We start from the raw sequence: 22649 nt of genomic DNA on the forward strand, positions 1-22649 counted from the left end.
GGTATGTGTGGTGGAGGAATTAGTAGGTGGCTCTGACCTATTATTCTACACAAACATCAGGTTATGTGCTATATATGATATATGATCTTCTTTCTAATGTTGCATCTATGTCATGGTGGAAATCCTCAGTGATGGATCGTCCGCCTCGGTTCACTTCTTGTCCACCTCAACATGCTGCAGAATAGAAGCTGAATGCTGAGATGGGAATGCCACCGCAGAAAGAAGAGCAATTCACTTATCGCCCGATTCTGAGCAATTATGATTGATTATAGCTCCCGCAAGCTATTCTTGCAGCCGGCTCCTGTGTGCACCAAATTGGTTCTTGGCTCTGGGCGGATACTCGTGTCACGCAGGAACACTTTAAAGCTGTACTTTTCCATGCTATGTCAGGTCATTCTACGTTTTATTCTTTTTCCGAAGTGGCTGGAGTAACATTGCTGTTGGTTAAGTCAAGATTTGAATATAAAAAAATTAACACCTAAACTAATCTGTCTACAGGTATTGGATGACTTTTTTAAGTGTTGAGATGTATATACTAGGGGTGTCAGGTGATTAAAAATGTTGATCGCTGATTGAATTAATCGCATGACTTCAATAGTTAATTCACGAATAATTACAAATGTTATAACTGTTCTAAATGTACAATAAAATGTACAATGAAATTTCTTCCCATGTTTTTATACTCTCGTTAACATAAAAGTGGAAAAAATGTTTAATAGAAATATGGCTGCATCTTTTAGTCATTGATACAGTAATTTCATAGTAATTCATAAAATTGAGTTCAAATTAAAAAGATGTACTGTACTGTAAAAAAAACCCCGTGTGATATTGATGTGTGGTGAGGTTATTTTTCTGCCACTAGATGGCATAATTGCATTTGTAAGACGTTGGTGACAGCTCAGTCCATTTTTCTTTTCCTATTAAGAGCTATTTAATCTTTAACATGAAGTTACTTGTGAAATTTTGCGCATTTTAAAAATTGTAAAATACTAATTGACCCCAGTCTCCACAGACATAGGCTTTATTATTAAATGTATTACTGATAAATGTTGACGTGGACGTGTCTGCTGCGTTGCGACTGGATTCCCCCCAGTACAGGCTTTCTAAGTAAGGGGCGGTCATTATTCAGCGCATTAAAAAAGTTAGTAGCGTTAAAGGAATTTTAAATTAACTCAAAATGAACACACTCATTTTGAGTTGTACACTGTAAGGCTGTGGATGGTCATTAATCACAATATTGGTCAAACTGTATGATTGCAAGGACCTTTGACTTCAGAGGTTCTTTTGTAATAAATAATACAGTGTTTCGTGTCGAAATAGAACAGCTTGTGTTAATGACTGCAAGGCAACTCAGACACATGCATGTGACAGCATCACCTGCTGCTTTGACCCTGACTCACCAGACAAATTGTCAACTGTCGAGAGGGAGACGTACAGTATGTGTGTGTGCCGCATCCCTTTCGCAGAGATTGCATTCGATTGCATCATCGCTTATTTTTCTGTCAGTACATAAATAAATCCTCCAATCTGAGGATTATAATGTTCATGTACCGCCACTCTGTGCTTTTTAGGCAATTTAATGATGATAACTAAAGCAGCTCACTGCACAAATATAACAATTTTAATTTTGCTGAACATATTTTTCAATCAGTCAAGCTACTATATGATTTACTGTAGGGATTATGTAAAAAAAAAAAAAACTCGCTACTGAACATTAACATTCAAACCAGTGACTACAATTACAGCATGGACAATATTGTTAGGGATGGAACGCGGTCATTGCCTTGGCGCTGCAAATCCCCGCCTCGTTTGTCCAATTGAGCTCATTAGCTCTGTTATGGCATCAGTTCTGCACCCCCACCCCCTCCGTGCCTCCACAAGCACAAGTTCAACAAACAAACTGTTGGCCGCACTGAGTCAGACTGAGAAGTGAGAGAGTTCGCCAACAGAGCCAAACGACCTAATTCCCAATTTCGCTGCCGAGTTCACTTGCAGAGATCAGAGGTTTTAGGGCAATGAGTGGCTGCTCGGAAACATTTTTGTGCAGAGTTGTGGTTGTTTCTTGACCTCAATTGCCATCATCCAACTTCCAAAGGCCTGAATTACAGATAATTGTTTGGTAATAAAAGTGTTTAAAATATCTTTAATGTGTCAGCTATTATGTCAACTTCATAAATCATTTATTTTCTTCTATTTTGCCACACAGCATATATTTTTTAACCTTATTTGGGATTCCAAAATATCTACTATAGCCCCTGTCATTGTTAATTAAGGATTTCAATTGCCATTTTTTGTGGCAGTGACTGGTGACCAGTCCAGAGCGTACCTTGTCTCTTGCTCAAAGTCAGCTTTAATAGGCTAAAGCTCACCTGCTACACCCCATAACGACAGGCGCCATAGAAAACGGATGGCTGCATGCAGGTCAGAGTCTCTTAATAGCATGGTTTCCCTCCTCCACATCTCATATTCAACCTGAAAGATCACTGAAAGGGTCACCGAGCAAAAAAATGCGCCATTTAAAGACATCATGAGGAGAATGAAAGACGTCATGATGATATTTAAAGCCGTCACAAAAATATTTAAAGCCACCACAATAAGATTTAAAACTGTCACGACGAGATTTTAAGCCATCACGATGAGATTTAAAGTCGTGCCAAGATTTAAAGACGTTACAAGATTTTAAGTTGTCACGAGAGGAAAACTTCACAGAGACTTGAAGACATCATGACAAGATGACAAGATTTAAAGCCATCACTATGAGATTTTAAGATGCTACGACAAGATTTGAAGTTGACACGAGATTTAAAGACATCACAACGAGATGCAGATATCATAATGATATTTAAAGCGTCACAAGATTTAAAGAACACCATGATGAGATTTATAATTTTCACAACAAGATTCAAAGCCACCACGGTGAGATTTAAAACTGTCACGATGAGATTTAAAGCCATCATGATAAAATTTAAAGCCATGACAAGATTTAAAGTTGTCACAATGAAAACATCACAAAGAGATTTGAAGACATCATGACAAAATGCAAATACATCGCAAGATTTAAAGCCATCACGGCGAGGTTTTAAGATTCTACGACGAGATTTTAAGTTGTCACGACGAGATTTGAAGACATCACGACGCACAATGAGACAAAGACATCATAATGATATTTAGAGCCATCACAACAAGATTTAAAGCCACCACGACCAGTTTGAGAGCTTTCACAATGAGATTCAAAGCCATTGAGATTTAAAGACGCTACGACGAGATTTAAAGTTAGCACGAGATTTGAAGACATCACTATGAAATTTAAAGAGATTATGACGAGATTTAAAGCTGTCACGACAAGATTTAAAGCCGCCACAAGATTTAAAGCCACCATGACGAGATTTAAAGCTTTCACAATGAAATTTAAAGCTATCACGACAAGATTTAGACGCTACAACAAGGTTTGAAGTTGTTGCAACGAGATTTGAAGACATCACTATGAGATTTAAAGAGATCACGACGAGATGCAAAGCCATCATGATGAGATTTAAAGCCACCATGATAAGACTTAAAGACATCATGATGAGATTTCTAGCCGTCACAACGAGATTTCAAGCCATCACAATGATATTTAAAGATGTCATGAGATTTAAAGTCATCATGATGAGATTCAAAGTCATTGAGCTCGGTTGTGATGCCGGGATACACATACAGAGAAGTGCACTCTTGTTTCGGTAAACTTGACTTTAATGGCGACACAGACGTCCTAGGATTCTCTCTTCAGCTGTTAGCGCGATAATGATTCCGCTTCTTGACAAAACTTTAAGGATTAACTATAATATTTCTTTGAGAAGAGCCTTTCCTGGTCCAGCATGATTGCACCCCAAGGTCCATAAAGGCATTCTTAGATGAGTTTGATCTGGAGAAATGTGAAGGCCCTGACCCCCATCATACACCTTTGGGCGAAACTACAGAAAAGGCCTTCTCACAACCATTCTCACAAACACACTGTAAAATAATGTGGAAAGTAGAAGAAGAGTGGAAGCTGTTAAAACGTTTAAACCGGGCGCCGTTGAGTTGCTGTGATCAGACAAATTAGGCAAATGAAAACATAATTTTCCTGGCAGAGCGGTGTCTGTTGGCAGTGATGGTGACGGTCATAACGTTATTTTTACACCTAAATTGCTCATTTGTTTAAACAAACGCCACCGCAGTCGCATGACAGGGACGCTGGCGTCATGGCTCCATTTAATAGAGGAGCAGTCCGCCTTGTGCAAAATAGGTCTTGGGAGGGATTGCAATTACTTCAGTGATGAGTAGCGAGCCAGATGTGTTGACTTCTTGTATCATTCGCTTCTGAGAGAATATTCGGATCCTGTATTGTTGAATTTGTTTTGTTTTGACGATAGGATGCATGGAATATTAATAGTGAGTTATATTCATGTGGCCTTTATGGTTTCAGTGTAATCCTGCTGAAATTTCATGAATTACCCAAGTTAAATAATAAATAAACACTAAACTAAGGCAAGTACAGAATATCATTGCCTGAATTAAACAGTTATTTTCAATGTTATGGTTTTATAACAAGAACATGGCCTGATGATATTCCAATCCTAACATAATTTATAGAAACATTAGGAACTAAATCTTGATTAGGGCTGATATTGAAAAATACACACCAGTTGGAAGAGTTGTTTATTAACAGCTCCAATATGGATCATTAGCCTCTCTTCCTGTTCCCCTCCAACTTTTTTTTATTTTTTATTTATTTATTCCTCTGTGTGAAGAACCAAAACGGAAGACAGACGGAAGACAGACGGAAGACTTTGTTTTTTATGCTGCCAGGAAATCCAGAAGGTCTGACCAGGAGCAGATGCAGCAGTTATGAGACAGAGTCGTGTTTGGAGAGGCTTTGAGAATCTTGGCAAGACCCCGTACTGGTGGGTGGACCAGTTGGAACGGGCCAGAACCTTTCCAAAAGGGTATTGAGGATTGTTGAGTGTGAGAGGAAATCATTAAGGAGAAGGAGTGGATGTGAGGCAGTTTGGGACTGAGAGGAAGTTAGAAAGAGAAAATGCAAGTCAGCCAACTAAAATGTAAAGGATCACATAAGAGCAAATAACGGAAGTACATGTAAAACATTAACACCATTGCTTCACTGTTTAGCGCAATAGTCTGTACTTTTTTCTTTTTTTTTTGCCAGGCCAGAGGTCATGGTTTCTACTTTTACTTGCAAGTGAACTGAATACAGAATACACTGTTTATTTTGTGAAAAGATCCTTGATGTGAATATTGCTTTGCCTTTAAAAGGCAAGTCTATAAAATATCAGTTTATGTGGATTAATACATCTAATATACAGTGCGGGTTATCTTGGAAGACAACAGGAGTCAGTTTGCCGTGTGTGCATCCTACTCTAAATTTTAGCACCAACGCAAGACAGAACCTATGCACTAGACTCAGCATTCTGTACTCTACTTGTATCTCACTCTCAGCCCACTCACTCTCAAGATCTTCATCTGTCTCCCTTTCCTGCATTGTGCCCCCCCCCCCCAAACAAAACAAAAAACAGTGCTTCCCAAGATGTCTGGCTCTCTTCAGCGCTCAACACCATCATCTAGCGCTGTTCCAACGCCTGCCTCATTGTTATTCACATTCAACATGTATAAAAAAAATAATTAATTATATTATATATATATATATATATATATTATAATTAAATATACAACATTCCAGCAATTTAGTATATAAATAGCATTTATTGTAACAAGCAATTGTTGTGGGCGTGATAAGATGTTAGCGAGAAGCTGGGCTCCCTCAGTAAAACTGGTCTAGAACCGCCACTGATAATCCCATCCTGTTTGTTATATGAGGTGATGAAAGTCATGTGAGTTGCTTGAATCAAATGGAGCCACTCAATGCCCTCTAGTGGCCATTAAGAGGATATAAATGAAAACGGCAAGAATCAAAATAGTGCATAACCCACACAAATGGACACACACTTTTGAAAATGCAAATTTTTTGATTTCTAAATATAAATATATGCATTGTAAATCACGAATAACTAACTTGTTGTGTAATTGCTTGTTTTAAACAGCCTATTGATGTTATATTATGTGATTTGGGGGAAAATAGCTAAAATAGAACATGCACCAAAAACTAATCAACAAAGGCTAGTATGTGTTGCGTGTTAAAGTGTTGGGTAAATAAGGTAAAATCCTCCTGTTGTTACAGCAAACAGAGCACGTTGCGCGTGACGCGCTCGCTGTCAGGAGTGTTTTGTTTTTATGGACGTTTACACAATTTGGAAGAGGGGGGGCACTCATCGTGCCTGCTGGAAACGCGCATGCGCACCGGGTGGGAAGCGCAATTGAAAACGAGCAGCTATGCCGCGCCAGGCAGAAAAGGGTCTGGAGGCTCGGAACAACAGCCGAGACGCCGGAGGACTGACCCGGGCACGGCGGCACCCGGAGGCGGCTGGCAGGCGTTAACAGTTTATCGTCACCGACCCCAGGTTAATTTAAGGGAACCTCCACCCGAGATCGCCAGCTTCCCTCCCCGATACATCAACAATGTTGCTGCTAGCCGTCTGAGGATTTATGACCCCCGCCTCCGGGTTGTTTGTACCGACTGTGAGTCAAACTTGAGCCGAGACAATAAGCGACAAGCAGCGGCGCTCACTATGGTTTTATCGGCGGTGCGCAGCAGGAGATGTCTCGGTAGCTGCTGTATGGGGACGATATGCCTTCAGTTGTTGCTGTGGATTTTATGTGCCGTGAACGGAGAGGAGCAGTCGTTCAGCGTGGAGGTAAGAAGCAGCGGGGCATCACCTGATGTCAATAAAGAAAGCCGCTCTGTATGAATAATGACAACAGCATCGTCTTGATTCCCCGCATGGTCCAAATCTGCAACTTTTGTTTGCTTTCACGTGCATTCAACACACGCTTCATTGTATTTGTTTCAACAATGGACTCTTTGTGTATAAGATCATCCTGTTTCCCACTTCTAAATTGAATAATTGACATTTATTCTCGACCAAAAATGATTTTAGTGGTATCCAGTCAGTTCTGAGAATAAGAAAATGCAGTATTTACAATATGATTATTCATACTAGAAATTAATATGAAAGTCAAAAAATCCATGTGAAGAGTAAGAAATGTTTTCTTAAGTATTAATACAATTGTCATACCAAGCAAATAATTCTCATTTGGGATTTTGAGCAGCAGTGATGACATCAGAGCAACATAATTGTATGCTTACTAAGTGCTATCATCTTCCATTGATGTCTCAAGGCTGTTGCCTCCCTGTCCACTATTTCAAATATGGAAGGGGGGAAAATCCAATATTTGCAATTTGACAAGTGTTGGGAGCACGTTGTCTACTAGTGATTTATACGTCTGCTTCTCAGTTCTGGGTTCAGATCTTGCATGGATTTTCTTGGGTACTCCAGATAATCCCAACGCATGCATGTCAGGTTAACTGGAGATTCGAAATTGTCAATAGAAAACACCCAGTGGGCATATGGAAAATTGATGGATGGAAAGTGCAATGTGAGTACATAACTGTAAATAACCTAACATGAATGGAAGAATAATAATATTTTTGATGCACAATACTATTATTAGTAAGTGTCAACACAAAGTCGTAGAGAGCTCCTAGAGAGTCCATTACCGCACAAGAGAAAAAACACTTGGCTTAGTCTCCTGCCAAACTGTTTATTCAATGTGCGATTTTAATGGGTTGTAAAACGCTTCCCTGCTCCATGTGACTATAAACATTCATACTGAATCAGCATTTTAAATCAACTTAAATTGTTTTATTTTTCAATAGTTCACCTATACGAGAGATTTGGAGCCAATACTCATTACCTCCTTGGAGTATCTTAAATAGATCCATGAGTCTATTTACCAATCAGCCTTGGCTTCACGGACGTGCTTGTCCACTGACGCTCATTCAAGTAGCGCATCAACACATCCGCGTGATTTGCATGCCACCGTCTCCTCTGCTGAGAGGTGGACGTTACATTTACTCCAGATGCTGCATGTTATCAAGTTAAATGCTAACGATACAAAATAAGGAAGCAAGGTTTCTTCTCTGAGTCAACACTAATTATTCTAGACAAAGATGTCTTCTAAGATCTTAACAACGTAAAATGAAAGTGACTGTTGATTTCTGATCTTATTTGTGCTCTCGTACTCTGTTTCAATACCAGACACTTGATTTTTTTATTCATTGATTGATTTTCTAGTTGGTTGAGGCAAAATGGAGTTTACTACTTGGATGCAACCAGAAGAGATGCTGTTGCTTCAGCTATTTTCAACCCATTGTAGTCGAAAGAATAACATGATTTTGGCCATAGGAATTTGAATGACATCCACATGTTGCAGGCAGCCTTCTTCCGCTTAGTATGATACTGGCATTGATAAAGGAGTAGGAAATAAGGTTTTGATCATTTTAAATTTTGATTGTATTTGCCCTTCCTACGTAACATTGTGTCGAAACCAGGGGTGTCAAATTCATATTAGCTCAGGGGCCGCATGGAGGAAAATATATTACCAAGTGGGCCGGATTGGTATAATAATGGTACATAACTTAAAAACATTTGCCATCGATTATACGCATATTTTTGCTATTTGTGGGCCGGCCTTAAATTACGGAGCTCAACTGTAATCAAATTGTTCCAAAAAATAACACCAATGCAAATGGAACACTTTGCCTGTAGAAGTTACAGCCGTGTTAAAGCTACCTGTTTTGCATATACATTGTTCCCAGAATGCATTGTGAGGTGCAGTAAATGAAGTTATAAGGACGTTAATGTTTGTCATATGTATATGTGTTACCATTAATTTATTTGGGTCGTATTTCACACGTTTATGTCGGCCTATGATTTTTAAAATGTTTTAAACAAATCGTAACTTTAGGTTGTGTGTAAAATAATGACATCCAGGACGATTCCGTGTATAATTTGCATTGCTCATCTGAGAACTGCTTGTGAAATTACAAATTTATATGTTATGATTGTGGCCAGCTGATTAATTGGTCCGACATAAAAAAAAAAACCTTTACAAAAATTGTCTCGCGGGCCGGATTAAACCCCTTTGCGGGCCTGATCCAGCCCGAGGGCCATATGTTTGAAATCCCTGGTCTAAACCATGGGACAGCACACCTGGAAAAAGTGCTCTGGGAAAGGCCAGCACCAAGTGCCCTGAAATGCAGAGTTTGAAATGAGTTTTGTTGTAGTAGTAATACGGCATGACTCCTTCTTGTGATTGTCCTCAGGTCAGTGTTTAGCTCATTGCGAATGAATTGACTAGGTCTCCATAATTTGTAATTTTACACCTGGCTTTCAGACGCCAATCCATCTCGGTTTTGATCAATCACATTGTGTGCACTAAATTCATCTTTTTCATCTACTCCTTCCAGTATTGTCTGTATTAGAGCAGAAACACGCAACATAAATTGCACCCGTTTAGCAGATCAGCTTCCACATCTGGTTGTGTGCGCAATCAAGTTTGTGCCTGTTTATTGTGCACAAGCCTTTAGAAAATCAGAACCCTTGTGTTAAAAATGAAATTTTGGCTCAATAGAATGCGACAAATATTGGATTTGATTTTGGGACACGTCGGCCAAACCTTCCAATTTTCAGGAAGGGCTTTGCCCCTCACTTGTCTCAACCAAAAAGCCTCCATTGAGGAATGCAATCAGAAGTCCTTTTACAGCCACAATAAGGATGACTGACTGCGATGCTTCTGGAAAGTGCTCAGTGTGGAGTTTGGGTGCTTTACTAATCATGCTCTACGTCCAGGCAGGTATTTATGGGAGGGTAAAAGGGTATTCTCGCAAAAATAACAAATATGGTTTGATGTGGAAGCTTTGAGCTGAACTTGCTCAATAATTGCTGGTCCGTTCGAAAAAGAGTTACTGGTCCGCTTGGCCGACTTCCTGGATTTGATGTCATGGTAAAATTGGCTGCCTTGCTTTTGTTCTCCAGCAATATTCCTCCTTTCTTTCCTCCTTATAATTTGGATTTGGGCAGAAGGTACAGCCTGTTGCTGCTTGATAAAATAGTAAATAATATGTGTTACACATCACTCCAGCGCGATAGATCTGCTCTTCCATGCTCACTCCTCAACACATCTGAAAGCTTCACGGCTTTTATTCAAAAAGTAAAAGTTATTGAATTGGCTTGGTCACACATATTGCTTTCTTTTATCTCCTTGTGAATTATAATTTATGTTTGAATCCAAATCGATTTTTAGGGAACAAAAATAATCTCAGTGTAGAATATCTTCACAAAAATGGATTAAGTCTTCCTAGAGGTTGATACTAGGGGTAGACATTTGACAATTATTATTATTTTTTTTAAAGGCAGGTTTTAACTGGCAACGTTGCAAAAATTTTCACTGACGTTTAGTACAACACATCTACAAACTCACATTTAATTAATACTCAATGTGTTGACATTATGTAGAAATGCTTTTAGCTGCGTGAAATACAGTAGTCTTGGCATTGCTGCACTAAATTCATACTCAGATAGTTCGATTTGAACGCGAGTTTGACAACCCGCACCCGTTTGCTAAATCAAACAACATGCCAAGTAACATCTCTTCATGAGTGCTTTCAAATATTGACCATTTAAACATTCGTCGTCCTTCAAAATGTCAGGAAGCAGCTTTGTGCACACTTTTCATTGCACCGTGACAATAAAATAAAATGTCTCTTTGAATACAGCAGGCAGGTGAATGGTAAATTCATTGCAATAGTGCTGTGGACTATGTTGTTTAAAAAAAATATATACAAAAAAAATGAAAAATGACATGAATTTGATGGCAAATTTCTCCCATCTTTTCTCCATATTTATAAACTATTTTATGTTTATGTTCCAAAATGTCAGGTAGCCCAATATTTTTTTAAGCAGTAGTTGTTTTGTTATTGTGTTAGCGATACACCAGACTTGACTCCTTAATGATTATATCATGTTTAATGTTGCTTATAAATAGAAGCATAATGGCCTTTATTACCTTTTATTTTTATTTCTATCAAGTTTAGTTAATTGGATAAGTGAATATGTAAACATTGACAAGACAATGTCGGATTTAATTCCACACAATATTAATTATGTTACAGAATGATTTGTGAATGTCACTTTGCATTTCACTGCAAGTGTTTTCCAGAGAGGCACCAGGTGCAGTCTTACGCTGTATCACAGTCCACGTTTAGATCCGAACCCGCGTATCCACTAGAGACACAGCAAAGTTGCATGGTCAGAGAAAATGCGCCATGTAGCAAATCACGCTCCCTGCACTACCATATGTTAACACATCCGTTCTCAGATGGATGAAATGATTTCATTAAACCAGGTTTGATGTAGAGAGGCGATGTTTATTTGACAGCATTTTAAAATGGATGGAAGAAGACACACCACCCAATGGTAACCTGTTTGAAAAGTGGCTGAACATCTAGAAAACATTGGGTTTAAAAAACAACAACAAAAAAACAAAAAACAAAATGATGAGTCGCGACTCACAACCTCATCAAAAGGCACATTTTTGAAAATAAAGTGCTGTCGGTTTGTTTTACTGTCACTTTATATATATATATATTTTTTATACTTTTGCCTCCTGAGATGTCACAAATGGCTTCTAAAATGTGTTTTGAAAATCAGAATGGAGATGATCCAACATGACTAGTGAAACAGTCCATAAAGGCATTATTTCAACAAATCAATAAAAATGTTTGTTTTATGTACCCAATATAGTAATACATCAGTTTTATACTATAATTGCATTTTTCTATTGCTTTTTGTAGGACATCCTTCTGAATTTACTTGAGAACAGGCTTCTATCATTATTTCAAGCCCTTGTCACAAATCGGGTAATGTTAAAGTCTAGTTCTTGTTTCAGTTCATGTTATCAGTTGGTAGGCTTGCTCTTACTCTGGCATGTGAATAATGGATTTCAACTTGTTTTTGTGGTTTCATTCCCTCCCTTAAGCTAGGCCATACTACTTTCTATTTGTAGCTGGGCTTTCTTTCATCTTAAATGGACTATTATCAAATACACTCCTAGACGGTTATAAAATATCCGTAGCAATTGTGTTTGTTTCTTTTTGGATGTCAGATTTCAAGGCATTTCCGACCTACATGTTTTTGTCAGAGCTGTATGTCATTTGGCTTGTGTAAGAAATCAGATTTCGTAGCCACCAGTGTCTGTGTCAGTCTGTTGGCCACATATGTCTCACCTAGAGACATATACAACACCTGTGTTGACCTTAATGATTCATAGCAGCCGTCTGGCATACAGAGCCGCTCTCCTGCAGTAGTTGTTAATGTTGTGTTTCTGTTCTATCTACGACTGAATAAAGTTTGACACTCATCCTTTTGGTCACAGTTTACTGAGCAGCTAAATATTTAGCATGTCACACACCCGAAACATGCGATGATGCTATCAGGGTGTTTGGCATGCAAAGATGCCAATTACACTGTTGATAATTTGTATTGTTTGCTTGCATGCCCAGAATTTGTCCTGAGTGCCATAATTTTGGGGCGTATGAAAAAAGCATACCTGAGAGTGGCTTTTTGCACGGGTCTTGAAAAATAGCCGTCATAGTTCTAACTTGTTTTGTTTCAAATCCTGAAGAAAGCCGCAAAAGAATTTGCTCCCTCCCAAAAGGCACCAACCACTGATCAGTATGTCGGATCAGACTGTGACATTTGTGGGTGACATTTTTGTGACATTTTGTCCTAATGGGGCCACTGAGGTAAGCATGGCATACATTACGTACTGTGTGTGCGTATGTCCTTGTGTGCATGTGTATTGGGTCACATGGCAAAAAAAAAATATATATATATATTTTCAGAGCAGTTTTGACTTCATTTGAGTAGCAACTTAGTAATTAGTGGAGCCGATTTTCTGCAGGTTAATGCCAGAGACCTTAAGCAAGGATGTTATTAATTAATTTCCGGTTCCAGTTAAGTGAGTATGATTTTCAAGTCAAACACTTCATAATAATAATAATAGTCGGATCTTCTCTATTAGAATGTGGTTCCAACCAGACATCTGTGAAAAGTGTACTCAATCACTCGGGCACTAAAACTTTGGTGTTAAATATACGCTAGTGGTGCCAATCTTAGGTTAGCTTAGCAATTAGCATAACTTATTTGTCTTTTCTCATCATCCCTTTTTGAGAATGATACTTGTCAACCAATATAGCTTATTCGGTATCATTGCCACCGACTTGGGAACAACTCCGCAGCGTGGTTAGACACAATAGCAGCCAGCCCAAGCTAGTTGCTAACTAGCTGCTTCGGGGTAAGTAGCACAGAGCTTCCCTCGATCTCCAACTAACCGCAGTAGATGACGTGAGCCCAGCAAAGCTTGTTGTTTGTTTGCAGTTTTTTCGGCAGTTGATTCTCAAGATTTGCTAATCAACGCATTTTGATGAGGCACAAAAGGCAAATTTTGTCTGGAAAACTACGATGCGTAGCAACTTATTTTCAGCCTCGGGTCAGTGCAAGGTGAATATGTGCTGTTTAAAATTTTGCAATACCCGCAATGTATCACATCACAAATTTCAGCTTGTTTAGTTTAAAGTCCTGTTCACTCTTTAAAAGGGATTTCAAGTGGAATAGAGAAGTTAGATTGTGTGTTTACGTGTGGGTTTGCGGTCACTGGTGAGGGCAGGAAGACTGTGGTTTCCTTGACAACCCTGGCACACTCACCAGTGGTTGTTGGTATGATGAATAATTTAGATTAGAGTGGCCGGCTTTGCTAGTGGGCATGGGTTATGTTCCAATGGCTCACCTGGACTAAGAGCCCATTTTTGTGAAGGTTGAGTTTGTGGAGGTAATCCTTTAGATCAGTGGTCCCCAACCTTTTTGCCACCACGGACCGGTTCATGCAAGTCCACAACTTTCGCGGACCGGCAACCCGGTGGGTTGGGGTAGGGGGCTGGGGAGGTTTGGGGACGAATTGGCTGTTTGGCGGCTGATTATTAAAAGGCTACAACTACAAACACAAATTCACTTTGTATTTTTATGTACCTGTACTAGCAGCACAAACACCATAACAAGGGTAACAACAACGCTTTAATATGGTGAGGTCACTATGGTAATGCTTATGAATGATAGGAGCAATACAAAAACTGGGGTGTATAGTAGATATAACAATAAATGTGAAGCCACATTTTTATGTAACTATAATAGCAGCACCCTCCTTAAATGCGGCAACATTACAAGGAAGGCACAACAAAACAAATCTAAAGTCCATGAGTAACTCAATCATCATAACGCTAAATTAAGAGCCGCTTGCCGCAGAGCGGGCCATCATGCGTTGGAATCACTTGTAGCTGTAAGTACATGCACCTTTCTTTTTCTTCTTGGTCATAGGATCCTGTGTTGTCTCATCACTGGGCCTTTTCTCCATTGCAAACAAACTTTCCAATTATATCAGTTTTTTATTAATTTTGCTGACTTGTCAATTAGCATCAGCAACTGAGATAATTAGCATCTTGACATGCGTCAAAAGTCTGTCGTAAACAGAAAGAATCCGGTCACTTTTCAAAATAAAATATTTTTAAGCCTCGGCTAATCATTTAACCGGAAATACAGTACGTTTTTTTATTCTTTCAACTGTGTGGCCCGGTACCGGACCAGTCCATGGCCCGGTGGTTGGGGACCACTGCTTTAGATCAGATGTCTTAAATGGGTGATCAGGACCTAGACTACGGAAGAGAATTAGGGCCAGTAATGAGAGAAATAAAGTATGACTGGATTCTCATTTTATTCTCAGAAATCTGAGATTAAAGTCAGAATTCTCACTTTAAAGTCAGAATTCTCACTTTAAAGTCAGAATTCTGACTTTATTCTCAGAATTCTGACTTTAAAGTGAGGATAATAGTAGCACTAATAAAGTCAGAATTCTGACTTTAAAGCGAGAATCCTGACTTTAAAGTCAGAATTCTGACTTTAATCTCAGAATTCTGACTTTAAAGTGAGAATCCTGCCAAACTTTTTTTTCTCTCTCTTCACTGGCCCTAATCCTCTTCCTTACTAGACACATTTCAGTAGAAACACTGTATTATTAAAATAGATTATTTGTCAAACATTTGTAATTTAATCAGCAACATTTTTGTGAAATTTTATGTAATTGTATATTAACAATTTAATATGTCAAGTTTTTATAATTTTTTACAACGTTGTCTGTTTCTTAGTAGAAATTAACTAAGTAACGTTTTTGGAAGACCTAGAGAGACCAGAAAATGTATTAAAAAATTGCTAACTTGGCAATACCGACTGCTTTTGTAAACTAGATCCTGTTCGCAGCCATGTTGGTAGTCAGTATGGAACATCAGCTAACACACTCTTTGAACAATGCGAGCTGGGAAAAAAAAGTTTGATTACTTGCTTAGCTCTACATTATATACATTGTTTTCTTCCTCCTTTGCCCTGAAATGGAATTCTCAGTTGTTAGGTATTCAAATTGTGAGGTTCTGCTGTTTATGTACTGCACAGAAGTCATGCGACACCTTCTTTTATCATCTATTCAGCCATTTACTATCAAATTCAATGTGTATCAATATCACATTGGAAATTCTATAAATTAGTTAAATAACAAATAGGTACTTGACATGACTTTAATTTGACTTCACACAGTTTTGGTTTGACGATTTTGACACGCACAGTTGTTCATATAGATGCGTGACGATCGACACAAAATGGCAGGCCTCTAAATATTGCAGTTTGCATGGTTCTATGGGCAATTTTGTAATCATCTGTTTTACCTAGCAACAAAAACCAGCTAAAAGCGGTCAGCTAACGTAAAGCCTGATCTCCATTTTACATGCAAAGGGACTACTTTCCCACCCAACACAACAAGTGAATTCTTAACCTTCTGGGGAGGCTTGTCATTCTTTTTCTTTTTTCTTTTTAGAATTTCAAAGTCACTTTAATCCCGTCATCTCTTCAGTTAAGTTCAGCTGTCATGTCCTTAGCTCACACGCACACATGTGAGCTGAAGCAAACCATCACTTGCTGTCCCTGTGACCTGAGGGACCAGACTCATGTCAGCTGATCTGTCGGAAGTGGCAACATCAACAGTCGCCACTTGCTCTGAATGTGTTGCTACGCCAGCTGGGCTCCCTGACATACACCTCATCCATAATGGAGTAATTCCATCGCCTTACACGCTGGCCTTTTGATGGCACCCATCGTCCTAATTAGGCCACCCGCTGCTTGTCGGATGTGGTCTGAGTTTGAGAAGGGAGAGTTTGCTCTGGGGTTCACATCAGCTCAGTCCCTTTGTCGAGGTCCTGGAAGGGACATACAATCTGATCGTCCCTCAGTACAGTACTTCAGCCCTTCTTTTCAACTTGATTGTTTCTTGGTGTTTTTGCAGCAGAAAGCAAGATGACAGTATAAAGCCAGATTTTTTTTTTTTATACTCAGTTGGATGTTAGTGCTGAGATAATGACTGTAGTGTTTTCTGTATAAATGCAATATATTGTTCTTTTTAAAACCACTAGCTTTTTGTCCACCCTCATTGTGTAACAACTGAGAATGAAAAACAGTCCGAAAATACAGAGGGTGGAGGCGAGGCTGAACTCTTCTTAAATCCAGACTCAATTCTGCTTCTCGGTACAGTGGAAGCAAATGTGCAGAACCCAGAAATAGGCACTGATGCAATTCAGACATTTTAGGCTTAGCCAGCTATGCTTTATCGCTCTCTTTTTAAGACTAAAAGGCAAATTCTAACCTCATGACTGCAAAGTAGAAGTATTAGAGTCATGAAGATTTGCTGTGATTAAATCATGGTATTCGGCAACATTTAAAGAGTTTTGGTTCGTTATGGGTAATTGGTCATTCAGAATTTGAATAATTTTGATATGGGCAAAATGGAAGACATTCATGATGACCTTTGCTCTGGCTCAACAGATCAATGTTTATGTTCCTAATTGCCAATTTAACAAAATGTTTTGTGTTGGACTGACATTTCTTGAACCCTTGCAATGCTGCTTCCGCTCTTTAGAGCACATTGGCTAATGTGTAATTGTCACATTTGCGCTTACTCATAGTGGCGACTTCACACTGTGTCATGATAGATGAAACAAAATTATCCCCAACCTGTCACTCATTAGGCTTTGTTATGAACTCAGAACAAATGAGTCATACTTTCGCTGCTTGCTGTGCTGCTAGCCTACTGCGTTAGCTAAAATTAGCTTGACTGATAAGTTTCTCATTCATATTTTATGGGCAGACATGAAGTCAATGTTAGCAACCTTCCCACATAACTCTCACAGGGTTTTTCCTGGCTCAAATTGAGGCAGAGGTGGTATCATCTATGATGGGTGACTACCGATACCAGGTATCGGTATCAGTGCCACCACCAGTCTTATTTTAAGGTATCGGTACTCACGGCGGTGACCGATACCATTATCGGCTGCCGTTTTATGATCAGGGACAAGAAATGAGAAATTATCTGAATACAAAACTGCCATTAACTTCATGCAATTTTAAGGACAAATAATATATTGGAATATATATACAGTATGTCTTTCTTTCAAATCATCTGTTATTTATGGGTGGGGAATTTTATTTACTTGTGTTATCGGTATTTGGTATCAGTAGCGGTGACTACTCAAGAGTTGCGTATTGGAAAAAAAGTGGTATTATATCGAACATCCCTAATCCTGACCATGCGCCATGACGTGCATGTATTCTGTAAATTCAACTGACTCTCTTTCATTGTTTACAGGCAACATAAAATAATTCCATGTTTCAATAATAAGAATAATAGTTCCAATAAGAATATGATTAGTAGTTGGAGGTTACAACTTGAGACTTAAGACTTGCACATGTGTGACTTGATCCGGTCTCTTACCATTTCTGTAGATAGAGCTCAGAGGAATTTCCATTTCACTGAATTAGGAGGCTGTCGAGCTATAGCTGACTTCTTCCAGGCATCCTCAAATCAGCACAGAGTGAATCGATGAAAGATCTACAACAGGGGAAATGATTAAAGAATGAACTGAACAAACTAATGAAGGAGACAGCTGGTGATAAAGGCTGGAATTAGCAAAGCGACCTTGGACCCGATGAAGCTGCGCTCGATTATTAACGAAAGTTGGGCTACTATTAAAACACTGGCAGACAAGAAAAGCAGTCGTGTTTTGTTTTTAGTCAATATTGGGTTGAAGTTAACAATAATTACATTTTGTCAGTAAATGTATTTTCGTGTAGGCTTTTTGGATTTAAACTGTTTACTTAAAAGTATAACAAAATGAAAGCTAATATTTACACATTGGTTTATCAAATTCTCAAGACTGCAGTGTTTTACTAGCATGGGAAGACATATGTCAAGTGCTTTACAGTACATGTCAATTTTAATCTTAGAATTTTAAGGTCAGTTTATATTATTCAACTGACGATGCAGTAATACACATGCTGTCTTTACTGCAATTAATGTCGGTTTGCTTTCCCCTCACCAACGTACAATTACTTTACTATGCTATGTGTGACTAGCATATTGACCACCTTTTGCCCAAATTTACCTGCGATAAACTCCTATTTCTCGCAACCCTGAACAGGATGAGAGAGGTAGAAAATAGATGAATGAATTTATTATTTAGAGATGGCAATGAAAATACAGCCTTTTGTGTTTCTTTTATGTTTGATTGGATGTGCCGTGTTTTTTTTCTTCCTGCTTCTTGAGATTTCAACACGGCAGTGGTAAGGGAAAAGCCAAATGTGGCTCTAATTTTTTTTTTTTTAAGAGGACAAGATGGATGATTACAGGACAAGAGAAGGGAACGTATGCATTAGAAGTCAAATGAATAGCAGTGGAGACGAGAGTGATTTTACAAAACGAGATCTGAGAGCACTGGAACCAATTACGTATATTCTTTGATGGAACGCAAGAGATGCTGTCAAGCTTTATTTATTTATATTAGCTCTCAATGCTTTTGGACCATGTGAAGAAAATGGGGACATATTGATCTTAATGTGATCCTTTTCTTTTCAATCCTTTTGTCGTATTTGAGATTTCAACGTCTAATATGGAAAGAATTTGGGGGGAATAAATCCTTGATTTAAATGAATTCATGTAAATGTACTGATTTCTTTTATTATAATAATTGCACTGTAATGTAATTCGAAAATGTGATCATTTAACCTTCACCGAATACTACTTCCACACTGTCGACCACACTGTTTAGAACATTTAATTGTATGTAGTACATGCTAAATAACTAAACACGATATCCTATTCTATTGTAGAATAGTACTGATGTTTTGCTAAAGAGCTCTGCAGCATGAAGGCTAATTGAGGGAAAATTTGCTGCCAGACAGTTTATTAGGCTTTCTTCCCCCAATCTCAGCCGACGTGTTTATGTTTCCATGTCTACACACTTCGAATACGTACAGTATATTGCTTCTTTTTTGTTGGTGGGTTTCATTTGTCATCGGCCGTTCTGTTTACTGTTTTGATGATGAGGAATACAGAGTGTCTGGGACTAGCCAAATCCCTAAAGCTCTTTCGTGGGAAAGCCCAACCGACCCCCTTCCTCCCAAGATCTGAGCAGTGATTCCCTTTGGCAGGATTTTATAGGGAAACTGAGAGCTCTATTATGGCAATTTCTTTTCCTGACAAGCCAAACAACACGATAAAAGATTGCATTCTGCTCTGTAAACCTGACATAGATTTGATTCCCCCCCTACCACCTTCCCTTTTATTATGAACATGTTATGTAAAAGAGACAACTGGTCTGTTTATTAGAACTGTTACAACGCTATGGCACAAGTCCACAGTAAATGATGCAAGGCGACGGTAAACAGTTTATTAGGAATTCATGATCAAATTATAAGAAAGCAAACAAACTTCTTCAAATCAATGATTTCAATGCACACATTTCTGCCAGGTTGACATAAAGCAAAGATAATAATTTGCTTGTTCAAGGCATTCTGTTGTTGCTGTACAAGCATGATAACAATTTTTTAATTTTACCCTCTGCACAGGAGTGAATAAGCCTTTTCCTCAATAAGCTACAAGCTATTAACCTCAATTAGCCTCTGAGTTTAAAAACCCTTAACTAGACTATGATGTGTAATGTGTCCCTCTCTCTACCCTCTCTAATTTGTGTGTTTTATCTTTTTCATAGACATGGCTCCAAAGGTATGGCTACCTCCCTCCTGCAGACCCCAGAATGTCAGTGCTACGTTCTGCCCGAGTCATGCAGTCTGCTATCGCTGCCATGCAGCGCCGCTACGGCCTCAATGTCACAGGAACTCTGGACAGCACCACCATAGAGTGAGTTCCACATGTTAAGAAAATACCTTTCGAATTAGCCGCATCCCTCCAAAAACACAGACAACATGGCCGACTGTTTTTAAAGTCTTTTTAGATGATGTATTGTGTTCAGGGTTACAAAGGGTGGAGAATTTCTGCTAAATTTCCAGAAGGTTTTGGATAAATTTCAATGTGAAGGTGAACCTGGGGGGTTTTGTGAGGGCATTACTATACCGTCATTTTTGTTTTGTATCATTTCACTCGAACTGCGACGTAGCTGAAATTTGCATCTGGAAATACAAAGTAATAAATCAACTAAGCGATGGATTGTAACTAAAATTCATTGTCATGGTCACTAGTAAGCTCAAGGTACGGCTTGCATGCAATTGGGTTGTTTTAGTCAGGATTTTGCAAAAATATACTGTTTCAAAACGTTGAAATACGTTGTCTATTAAGAGACAGTCTTCAAATCTGTAAATTCCTGGTTAATGCCATTTTGTTTCTCACAAATTCCCATGGAAAGTTGAAATATTTTGGAAATTCCCAGAATTTTGCCACTTCAATTGAGAAAAAATGACATGCATTAAGGATGTGCTATTTTGGACACTTAATTAATTAATTTATTTATTACTCTGAAATGTCCCGCTATGTGGTCCTTTTGATTGAATAGCAACATAAGGCACAAAGAAAAATATCATGAAGATGAGGTAGAAAATTCCCCCAAAATACTGCAGGTGTAACAGTCACTTATTATTTCACAAGATACTCTCTGTACAGTAAGTAGGTAAGACATTTTGCTGATTGGGGGGACCAGTGGGAGACGAGTTATCATCGAATCCCCTGTTTTGCATTCAGTTGGCAAGTGCAATTACTTTACAAGACACAAGAAACTCCGACTTGGCTTAAGTGGGTCCTTTTCATATGATCAAAGGGGACCTTTCAGTATTGAAAATACACTTTCCTTTTCAAATCAAATCAAATCAAAATGGCACTGTATTCATAAATATTTTGAAAAGAATAACATCAAGTCGAGGACAGCAACATAGCTTTTGATGCCGACCCCTTAAATTTACCTACAATTATTTAAAAATATACCATATTTGTGGGTTGGTTGTTTGTTTGTTTCGGGTGCTGTGATTGGACATGACATTTATTCAGTGTGTTTAAGAGTTTGTGTAAGGAGCTTACGCAGGTGAAGAGGCACTTGTTTAATTGGATGAACTAATCTAATTGACAATGAAGGACTTTGCTTTTTACAAAGTCTACCAAAAAAAAAAATCCTTGCAACAAAAAATGTACATAAACACTGTCATGTGTATTGGAAGAAATCAAAGTGATGGTTGTACAGTGAATAAATCTTTCTTTTGAAAGTCGTCATCCACCCTTGACACTTTGTAAGATGACTTTTTACCTGCACGTAACCAAAACAGTGCTGGCTGACATTTGTCCCCAGCAACGCTGAAATGCCATCCGTGCTACAAATGGCAATGAGCTCAATTTGGCCACTGAACTGTAACGTGGTAATGTGTCCGCCAGCCGAGCGACCGCTATCTAACCAATGGACTGAAACAGGGTGAAATGTGATCAGCTAACGGTGTGCCTGTTTTTCTATTTTCCCATTGCTTCACTCTGTGCAGCAGTAACACACTGAGGTGAGGTGCTCTTTGAATTGTAATATGTGTATCGATTAGATAATGCATACTGGGGAAGTGTGTGAGTTGAGAGACACGTGCACGTTGTGTTTAGCTCTCAAAAGCTTTTTGTGTTTGTATTCACACATTCTCTGCGTAATGTCTGAGTATTCTCAACTTGTTTACACATGAATAACACAATTCCATTTTAATTGTATAATAATCTGTCAGTTAATCATTTAGAATTCTGCCATGGTTTTTTGTTTTTTACTGATTGTAGATTAATTCAACTTGAAGAGACGAAATTGAGAGTTGTATTCACACTGTACATACTGTAGCTAGTAGGGGTGTGCCCAAAAAAATCGATTCTCATAAGAATTGCAATTCTCATTTAGTACGATTCAGAATCGATTTTAAATGTCCCAAAATCGATTTTATTTAAATTATTTGATACTGTCTTGCCTTTCTTTGTCTGTGTGTGCCTTTATTTGTAGCGCTGTTCATGTTGTACCCGGTTTGGCCACTGAGGAGCAGCGTGGTTCCACGCGGTCCAATACACTTAAGTTGTAGCCACATTAGAGAATAGAAGTAGAAGTCACGATCAAGTTATTCCAATAAAATGTTTTTTTGTCAGCGTGGAGCCATTCTTTTGAGTGATAAAAGTGCCGCGAGAAGCGTGCTAATTAGCATTAGCGAGTCAGACTGGAGTAGATCATTACAATTCCTTGCACATCTATAGTTTTAAACAAAAAGCAT

The 22649-nt window shown here is 38.6% G+C and overlaps 1 protein-coding gene across 2 annotated transcripts in view; it reads left to right on the top strand.

Moving 5' to 3' along the window:
• The first annotated feature begins 6335 nt into the window (after positions 1-6335).
• mmp16a (matrix metallopeptidase 16a (membrane-inserted)) overlaps positions 6336-22649 on the top strand; it is a 55192-nt gene continuing 38878 nt past the window's right edge. The window contains exons 1-3 of one of the 2 annotated variants that reach the window (XM_086065798.1): positions 6336-6791; positions 20135-20283; positions 21900-21914. In XM_086065798.1, the coding sequence (XP_085921924.1) occupies positions 6666-6791; positions 20135-20283; positions 21900-21914 (290 nt within the window). In that variant the 5' untranslated portion in view covers positions 6336-6665. The remainder of the gene's footprint in view (positions 6792-20134; positions 20284-21899; positions 21915-22649) is intronic. The other variant, XM_086065799.1, reaches the window with a different exon arrangement.

This window comes from Leptonotus elevatus, chromosome 21, assembly GCF_054856555.1.
Source record: "Leptonotus elevatus isolate MCC_2025b chromosome 21, RoL_Lele_1.0, whole genome shotgun sequence".
NCBI classification, from domain to species: domain Eukaryota; kingdom Metazoa; phylum Chordata; class Actinopteri; order Syngnathiformes; family Syngnathidae; genus Leptonotus; species Leptonotus elevatus.